Raw genomic sequence first — 9,834 nt, 5'->3', positions numbered from 1 at the left:
GGGTGGTGGGGTTGGGATGGGGTGGGGGTGGGGTGGGGTGGGGTTGGGATGGGGGGATGGGGTGGGGTGGGGGTGGGGGTGGGGAGTGAGAGGTGAGCAGGAGAGCTATCTGGGGCAGAGGCAATGTCCACTGTTCAGGGCCTCCACACTGCTGTGGGACACACACACACGCGCGCACACACACACACACACACACACACACACACACACACACACACACAAAGTACTACAATAGAAATCTGATCCAATGCAATGGAAGGACTGGGAGAGGGCCAGCAAGCTGTCTCTGGGTAGTTGGGAAGACTTCACAGAAGTGGTCTTCAAGTTGTGTCTTGAAAAATGGTTAGGAGTTTGTTGGGTATGATGGAGAGGGAGGGATTACAGCTTGTGTAGAGCCTTTGCACAGGAGTGTCAGGCCCTGCAGCCAGGCACAGTCCACCTGCCCAGTGGCCAGGGCCCCATGGGGGAGGCGACGCGTCGCTGGGCTGGTGTGGAAATGCCAGTGAGGCTCCTGGTGGCCGGAGCTCCCTCACACCACACTGGGAAAGGCATCACAGAGCTCCCCTGGAAGCTGCTGCATGAATTCCAGTCCCTGGAAATCCCATGGAGGAAACAGATGTGCTCCTCTCCTCATCTGGGAGTTTGGGTTATTAACACAGTTTCCCCAGAGATTCTAAGCCAGAAGTTCATGTTGGTTTTAGGTTCTTCCTTCCACGGAACTCAAGAGCCCATTAAAAAAAAAAAAAAAGAAAAATTAAGCCAGATGCCTAGAGTGGATAGCCTTCTGAAGGAACTCTCCACCACAAAGCTATCTGAAATGGAATGCTCGTTTCTCTCTTGATTCCTTTACTGTGTCTGAATAACTAAGGCAATTTGATTCATTGTTTAAAAACAAAACAAAACCCAGCCAAACCAGCTATGTGGCATTATGTAGACAAAAAACAAACAAACAAGCAAACAATCCCCCCTCCCCCTCCCGCCCGCCCCCGCAAAACAGTTTCTTTTCCCTGAATTTCTCCCCTTTAGCTAGGTATTTTAACATCACGATATAGTCAGTGTTTGGTCTCCTTTGTTTTCATAAGATGGGGTTTTCAGTATATCAACTCTCTTATTTATGTAATGCAGGGAATCTGGAAAGTTCCTTCCAGGGCTTAGACTAATCTCTGGGACCATCTCCAGTTTTCTATACGTCTACATGCTGCACACAGTGTGGGAGAGAAACTGATTTTGACTGACTGAGAAGTCTGACATTGTTGCAGGATTTCGCCCTCGGTCAATAGGTAGGCACCGGTGATGTGAGAGTGGGCTGTTTTCGATTCCCCCTGGTGACAGGAAGTTTTGTCTTTGACTCGGGTTTGGCAGTTGTATTCCACCAAGAAGCATGGTACCTCTGCCCTTCCGGAATGCCCATCCTGATTCCTGAATGCGAGCTCACATTGGAGAGAACCACCTCGAATCGGTCAAATTCTGCCCTAAGACTGAGCACAGCTTTCCGATTCCCTGTGTCTGGCCGAGGGCAGAATGGGGCCAGGACCCAGTGTGCTTGATCCTTTAGCAAATCTGACAGGCTGTTTACAAACATGCAGAAGGGCTGACTTCGTTCCTCAGACCTCAGGCAGGACTCTGGTTTCAGGACTGCAGCCTGAAGGAACTCATAGGGACCAAAAGAATTGGGGAGGAGATAAAATAGTTGAAAAAAGTGGCTGGTTTTCAAAGCATACGGCGAGTTTTTCAAACGCTTTAAATTCTTAATTTGCTCCTCTCCTGTTACTGTCGCTGTAGTAGCCAATGGCACTTCTTTTTGTTTTGACATTTGACATTATTTTACGCCTTTGCTCCTCCTTTCGCTTCACACAAGGGCATTTTAATTTTAAGAGAAAAGTGCATCCGGAACCAGTCCTACGGCTTTCCGGCTAGCTGTCTGGCATCCAGTCAGGCTCAACAGATGTTTGTTGAATGAATAAACGAATGAATGAAGTGATTCTAAAAAGTTCCGAGAAATCTTTACTTTTAGCAAAGTTTGGGTTTGTCTTCTGTTAACTCGGGATTATCACTTAAAACATCCTCTGTGGATTTGATAGGAAAATAGGCAAAGTTAGAGTCTTTTGAAGAAACTCCACCAAAAAGCTATCTGAAATGGAATGTTCATTTTTCTCTTGATTCTAAAACCGTGCTTGAATAAGGAGGGCAATTCCATTCAATGACTGAAAAGCAAGGGGACCCGGATCCTCCGCAGGTCCCCCGGCCAGGGATCGGCTCCGAGCAGGACAGGCTAAGGGCGCCGGGGGCTCCGGTCAGGGGAACCAGGACCCGCGAGATGCGCCTGGCGCTGGCAGGTCCCCCAGGGCCTCGTCCCGGCGCCTGGCCGCGGCGCCGACTTCGGAGGAAGACACAGGGGCCGGCCGGTCCCCAGTGCGGGCGCGAGGGCCCCGCGCAGGTGTCGGGCCTGTGCGCGGGGCCTGGGAGACCCGAGAGAGACGTTATTGTTACACTGTAACGAGTCTGATTAACATGCTCCTGACACTTTCTCTTAGTTTCTCGGGCTCCTAGCAACAGCGCACAAAGGCGCGGGATTGTCCCGGGCTCCGCGGGGACACGGGGCAGCCTTTGATCTGCAACCATTACAGCGGGGCTGCGCGACAGGCTCGCAGGCTCCGGGCGGCCCGCGGTCCCGGCCCACTGCGCGCCCCGGCCCCGCCCGCCCGCCCGACGGTCGCAGCTCCCTGGAGCGGCCGCCGCGCGGGACCGGGGCCACGGGGCGCACCGGCCGGGCCCCGCCGGTCTCCGCATCGGGGCGCCCCCGACCCCAGCCTTCGGGAAGCGCGGGCGCTGGGGACGCGGACGCGGCGTGTCCTGGCCCGGCGGGCGCACGTCCTTCCGACGGGGCGCGCGGTCCCCGAGATCGCCGGCCCTCCCCCTCGCAAGAAGCAAACAGTAAAACCGAGCGGGTCGCTTACAGCCGAAGAACACAAAAATTAAAAAAGGACAGGCGTGAGCGACAAACAAATCCCAAAAGATTTTGTAAAACATTTTAAAAATTAAAAAAAAATCTGCGGGCTTCAGCCCGTTTAGCTGAAACTGGGCTCCATCGGCAGCAAACCACCAAAAGGCGCTAAGGATGATTTCGGTTCCTTTCTACAAATCACTTTCTTTTCGTCGTTGGCAATTCTTATAGATTCATAAGGAAATACGTTGCCAAATAATCGCTGGAATTTAAACAAACTCACCACCACCACCCGTCACAGAACACTAAAAAGCTGCCCGGTCCCACCGCGCAAGCTTTCTGGTACTCAGGTATTTGAAAGTAATTTATTCTCCATTTGTTCGCTCTCTTAACCCCCCATCCCACCCCGATTTAAAATAAAGCGCGGAAAGAAAGACCAAGGTTTTAACATTTAAGTGTTGAGGTCGGCTGATTACTTTCCCCCTAAGTTGCAATGTGAAAACCTGCCGGGGCGGGGGCGGGGGCGGGGGCGGGGGGGAGGGTCTCAGGGCTGGGAGGACAGTGTCCCCCAGCCTGGGGCGCAAGCTTTGCGGTTACAGACCGGTTCGGTGACCCTCCGCAGCATCAATATGCACAAGATCCTGCTGTTAAAATCTCAGAACCCGTTTTGTACCATCAACTGCCTTCCAAGTATTCTACTAGAGGTAAAAATCAAAATCAGAACGGAAGACATTTAGCTTTCCAAGCTAACCAGAAACCATAAAAGCAGAATGCCCTTCAAATAAAAAAGCACGTATTAACTCTTCTCCTCTTAAGACATCATTAGAAAATTCATCGTCCCTATTGAAGGTCAGTTTCCCGAACTGCTGAAGAACTATTAGGGGCTGGAGTGTTCATCATATTTTAGAAGAGAAAAGAAAAAAACCCTTACACGGTCTATTCCATTTACGCAGCAAAATATGCCAGGCAACGAGTTACTTTCAAATTCAAATTGGAGGCGGCAAGTCTTCGTTGCTGAAGACACTTTTCCCAGTCAGTCCCTGGAGGAGAGGATGTCAGGGCAGTTAGTGGTTCAATACTTGTAAATCTGAAGGGAACCGCACCCAGATGCCGGGGAACTTCCCAACTTGCGCTCAGGGACAGTGCCTGACTCCGGACTCTGCTGGAGTTCCCCTCGCCATTTCAATAAAACATGATGGTACTGATATAATCCTCTATACATTAAAATGAGGTTGTCACAGATTGTCATTAAGACCTCAGTAAAACAATGAAGACATTATTGGGAACCCCCCCTCAGGCAAGGTATTAGGGAATAAAACAATCTACACCACTCGGGTCCTATTGAGATTAATGAAAAAATTATGCCAAAAAAATCTCAATTTCATTTTCCCGTGACGGGGCTTTGCATACATACAGTCAGTCTTGCCTTACACCTGATGATTTATTAAACTAATCTGCAGTGATCACCGCTGATGTTCTCAACTCAATCTTGTCCTGGCTCATTTTCTAAGTAATTGTTTCTCATTAGTTCTGATAATGTTTTAATAGTGTTACCCATAATTGAACCCCCAAGAATTAATAACGGGGGTAATATGGTGAAGCAGCTTGTGATGAGCTACACAAAATATAAACAGGTATGGTTTTTAATTAATCAGATGACTGCAAGGTTCTCTTCTTGCAGTCAGTCCATTCCTGGCTGGGAGGAATCCCCCGGGGTGGGCATTGTCACATACCAAGTGGGGTGAGCTCACCCAGCCCTCCCTCCCACCCTCTCCCTGTATTACCTTCACCCACCCGAGGCACCAAAGAGATGTGGGTGGGAAAACAGTGCGCATACCTCTTGTCTCCCAACATCTCCTTGCCTTTGTTCCTCAAGGAATGAGGCATGATGGATCTCTGACTCTGACTAAACCCTCTTCTGGGTCCCTCTTGTAGGGTCTGTGCTCAGAGAGTGGGACCTTGGTCCAGATTTTTGGCTCTAGTGTGTCCCAGTGTCATGATCCTATCATAGTTGGGACCCTGGGGTTATGAGGAAGATGATAAATCTGACACTCAGGGAGACTTAAAAAACAAGGTGGTTTTGTTGGAACAAAGAGTGGTTTGAGATAAAGGGCATGGTGACCAGTCCAACATGGCTGGAAATCTAGGAACCTGTGGGCCCGTTGGTGATGGGGGGCAGGGGGGGAAGGCCTTGTCAGGCCCAGGCCCTCAGGGCCCTCCGGAGACCTTGCTGAGAGGACTGCTCTTCCCGAGGTCCGAATGCCTTCACCCTGGCATCTGGGGTCCCTCAGAGTGGAGGGCTGGGCTCTCAGTGAGCCCCAGGCTTGAGGAGGTTCATCTATAGGGTCTGGGGGTTGCCTGTGTTAACAGGGGTGGAGACTAGAGCAGATAACCCCTGAGGTGGGGTTATCTGGACCAACACACGAGGATGGGCAGGACGGCGGAGCTGAAGTGGGGGCTGCCTGTAGGGAAGTATGAAGAAAGGCTTTTAGCGTCGTCTTTTGTTTATGACAGGTCCTGCCTATGCTTCCATCGCCCTGAGGGTGTCAAAACGAGAGAAGGCTTCTCTCTGCCTTGCGAGCGGTCCTCCCGTGTTTGCATGCTGAGCAGTGGGGTCCGGCTGCGTGGGCACCTAGGGTCCTGGTCTGCCCTGTGCGCACCGACTACCGCCCTAGGCGGGCACAGCTGCGCCGTGGGCTGCGGGGGTGGCTTCTGCAACTGCTGCCCACTGTCACTGTCCGCAGCCCTGAAGCCCAGTTTGGCTGGAGGCCAGTCATCTCCCAAGTTGGCTGAGACACTGTCTTCCTCCTCCCAGCCCCTCGGAGTGAGGACAAGGCAGGCTCCCACCCTTCTTTCCAGCTAGCTCTGGAGCAGCACCGGGCGACCCATGCTCTCGAGAGGTTGGGGGGTGCGACGCCCCGGGGAGGCAGTGCCCCAGCGCAGCACATCCCATCTCAGTTAAGAGCCGCCTTGTCGGATCCCGTCTTTGAGAATGTTAGTTGGCGTCTCAGGGCATGTGTTTCCCAGAACTGCCCAGCCTGGATCAGGTTCCTTTGCATGCCTGTTGGAACTGCCCTGCATTGGTGGTGGATGTTGCATGACCGTACGTGGGCCTCTCCCACTTTGCTTTGGTTCCATGATGCCCTTCCTTGTATATAACCTTCAGCCCTCCTCCCCTCTTGGGCTTCCTGGAGGAACTGGAAGGGGTAGGGGAAAGTAGACCCCTGGGTGGGGCACATGATAGGGGCCACATAGGAAATAAACAAAAAGGGCGTAGGAGGAGGTGAAAAATGAAAATAAAAAACAACTGTTTTCTATTTACGAATTTAAATAAACAGAACAGCCTTCCCCGCGGTGTTTGTCTAAGGGTAGCAGCTTTGCTGCTGTGTAGGTCATGGAAAGGTTGGTGTAGAGTTTAAAACTTCCCATTCTGTTAATTTCTTAAAGAACAGTCGTCCAGAGTCTCCACACAAAAGCTCATGATTTAATGAGGGGCAGAAACAAAATCTCTGATTGTTGGTGTTTCAAATTTCATTGGCGTCCTCTGGCAAACACAAGTTGATCCTTCGCAGCTTCAATACCCTTTAGCCTTCAATATAAGAGCACATGCTGAATAGGGAAGAATGGCTGGTTGTTATGTTTATTTACCCTTACTACAAGCTGGGTTAACCTCTTCAAAACAGCTTTACTAAGCCCGTTAACCACACCACCCATATGACCTGTAGCAGCATCTCTAATGTGATGCAAATCTCACAGGGGACCATATGCACCAGCTCTGTGGCATTGTGTCTTCTTAGAGGCTACAAGTTTATTGCTGAGGGGGCCCTGTCCCAGCCATACATTTACAGGGGGGAAATGGCCTCAATGGCAAACAGTTAAACAGGGAAATAAAGGGAGAGAATGGATGGTCTTGTGTTTCTGCACATTGATTTTTTAATTGCTGGTAACTGTTGACCCAAAGCATTCACCCAGGATGAGGACTTTCATAGTGATCACCCAGCAGTTCAAGGATAGGGATATTTCATTTTTGGGGGGGTGGGTGGTGGAGGTTAAAGTAATCAGTTTTGAAGATTTAGTTTTAGAAGATATCTATATGAACCAGTATGGTACTTAATCAACTTTTCTATGCCATCTCTGCTGTTTTATCAGATTACTAGTGAAATAAACACCAACCCTTCATTGAGTTATTATTTTTTAAAAGGTTGGCCTTTCTTAAAATTATTTCTGGTGTTGAGCGAACAATGCACAATGTGGGAAACATCTAACATGAGAAGGGTGAAGGGAGTATACGTATTTGGGAAAGATCTGTTTCATTAAAGACCGAACTTCCCCTGGAGCAGCCCATGTCTCCCCACTATTTTATCTCCCTGCGAAATCATAAGTCCGTACTTGTAACACATTCGTGAACAATAAAATCACAAGATTGGAACCAAAAAGAAGAAAGTTCATTTTTAGAGGAATAACTGGCCAGTGAGATAACCAAAAAAAAAAAAAAAAAATGTGATTAACATGAACTGTAAATGAAGAAAGGCTCCCATCTGGCATACTAACAAGTTGCCTTGAGTATTATGGCTTGTCTTTAAGGAACCCACTGTATATGTTCAGCCCACCTGATGAGAGCTTCATTTAGCAGATCATTTTTCCTTGATGGATATGGCAAGCCTAACAATGTTCTGGGCCTGCTTCAGTAATGGCATGTCGATCACACTCCCTTGGAAAGTAAAGGCTCCCTGGAAGACAGAGAATACAAACTTCCTGAAAGAATGCTCGGAAATTACAGGCTTCCTTTCTGCACACACTTGTACAACAAGAACATTTTAGATTCCACCTGAATTATACTGACTTTCCTACCCAACTTTTGAGAAAGCCAAAGTAAATTACAGGGGAAAGATTTCTTTTTTCCTCCTAAAAAGAAAAAAAAAAAAACACTTCAGCATTTTAATGGAGAGGAAAAACATCAGGCACAAGGTATTGGAAACTGCTCATTTAACTCTTGAAATCAAGCAGAAAACAAGGGTGGAAGGAAAATGTAAATACTTCCTTATATACTTTTTGAAATATTGCATAGAACTGTGAAAACAGTAATGTGCTCTGGCAACTGATTATTGTTTGAATAAATAATTGTATGATCAGGTTAAAGGAAGAATGCTTCCTTCTTGTTGTAACGTAATTGAGGGGTAACACTATCATGTGATGAGAAACTGTAAGGTAGGGTTATACTGAGTAAAAAGAGATTCTTCTGTTGGTACACACTTTTGCAGAAAAGGATTACAATGACAGGGGACATGAGTCTGTAACAAAAAAATCATAGGTCTGTTGAATGGTTTGCCTGGAAAGAACCTGAGATCTCCTGATTTATACCCATTTTACAGATTCACTTTTTTAAAACTTCTGCAAATACTCACTGAATGTGTCATGTGATCTCAGTGCTGTTCTAGATGAGGACTCTGATGCCCAGAGTAGTTAAGTGATTCTCCAAGGTCACTTGACTAGGAAAAGTTAGAGCTGGGGCTAGTACTTGGGTCTCAGAACCTCAAGCCTTCATTGGAGACTCCCACATTATGATGATAAGGCAGTTTCTTTAGTGCCTCAGAAAAAGAAGAATTAAATGGACAGAAGCAGTATGAATCTGAAATTAATGTCTGGTTATTCATGTTCTTTTAATCACTTCTTTTTGCTGTTTTCAATTACAGCTCTTCTTAATCCCCTTCTTTCTACCTGTTGGTAAGGACGCTGGTGTGAGTGGGGAGCAGGTGGTCTTTTGAGACCTGAAGGTGGGTTGGAGCAATTATAATCCTTGATGATGGTCCATTTGTATATATTGCCATCCATTTCTGGATTTTACAAGTACCACCTCTCAACAGTCAATGTTGTCATTATTCAGGATTTCTGGGATGGTCTCCTGGGCTCGCTGGAAACCCTCATCTCTCATAATAACATAGAGTTATACACAGAATGGAGGTTAAAAAAATTGGCAGGGAATCCTTAGCAGTGACTTTGAAATTTGTTTTTTAATCAAGAGAGATTTAAAAGTCATTAGGATTAGAATTCTCACCAGTGCTTAGCCTTCTCAGCGCTAGAATGATAAATCGGATTCATATGAACACCTGTATTGCCTAAAATCCTATACCGTTAAGTCATTTTCCAATCTGCCCATTTTACTATTTATACTCCCAGATTGGTCTGTGCCTAATTTCATTCAACCTAGAGCTAATTTTGGTTGTCTCTGTGACCATGATGAATTTTATGAATTTGGTTAGAAGCTCTAAGGATATTCTGTGGGTTAGCATGACATGTGAAATCAGGGCATGGGACTCGTGCTGTTTTACAAGGCAAGAGTCTAGTTTTGTTATTCGAGTATATGATGCAAGACCAAAGGTCTCCTGGTTATCTGTCCACCAAGTGGATTCTGGCCCTGTAAATCAGCACATGTGTCCTGCTAAAGCTTAAATAATAGGCTAATAATAATAGAGATGAAATTAGCCTAGATGCACATGAAATCAAAATGATGCACAGAGAATCAAGATGACTTGGCTTTGGGTCTATGCCATGTTCTCTGAATCCGCTTTGGATTCCACATGCACATCAAAGATGCAAAATATTTCATGTAGTTTTTCAAGACAGGGAGATCATTTCTTTCTTTTACGTAGCAGATTTTGCTTGACTTCCTTTGTTAAGCTTAAGCTGGAAAACAAAAGTTAACATTTTTGTTCTTTGTTTCCTTCATCTCTGCAAATTGAGGATTTCAGTGTTAAGAATCAAGACTTCCTAATATGAATATCCTCCTGCTTTCACATCGACCTAGAATATGGTTGGTTTTTTAACATATGGATCTACATGTGAAATGTGAACAGTCTGTTGGTCAGGATTTTTTTTTTTTTTTTTTTTTG

The 9,834-nt window shown here is 47.0% G+C and overlaps 1 protein-coding gene across 5 annotated transcripts in view; it reads right to left on the bottom strand.

Annotated features, from left to right (window-relative positions):
• Positions 1–6,406: 6,406 nt before the first annotated feature.
• Positions 6,407–9,834, bottom strand: part of CLYBL (citramalyl-CoA lyase) — a 237,867-nt gene continuing 234,439 nt past the window's right edge. For 4 of the 5 annotated variants that reach the window (XM_024123210.1, XM_028497294.2, XM_028497292.2 and 1 more), the window contains 2 exons: positions 7,555–7,674; positions 6,407–6,533 (listed from right to left, as the gene is read on the bottom strand). In XM_024123210.1, coding sequence (XP_023978978.1) covers positions 7,579–7,674 — 96 coding nt within the window. In that variant the 3' untranslated portion in view covers positions 6,407–6,533; positions 7,555–7,578. Of the gene's footprint in view, positions 6,554–7,554; positions 7,675–9,834 lie in introns of all 5 variants that reach the window. The other variant, XM_028497290.2, reaches the window with a different exon arrangement.

This window comes from Physeter macrocephalus, chromosome 13 (assembly GCF_002837175.3).
Source record: "Physeter macrocephalus isolate SW-GA chromosome 13, ASM283717v5, whole genome shotgun sequence".
In the NCBI taxonomy this organism is placed as follows: domain Eukaryota; kingdom Metazoa; phylum Chordata; class Mammalia; order Artiodactyla; family Physeteridae; genus Physeter; species Physeter macrocephalus.
Note: the sequence above shows the minus strand (reverse complement) of the source record. Positions and strands in the feature narration are given on the sequence as shown.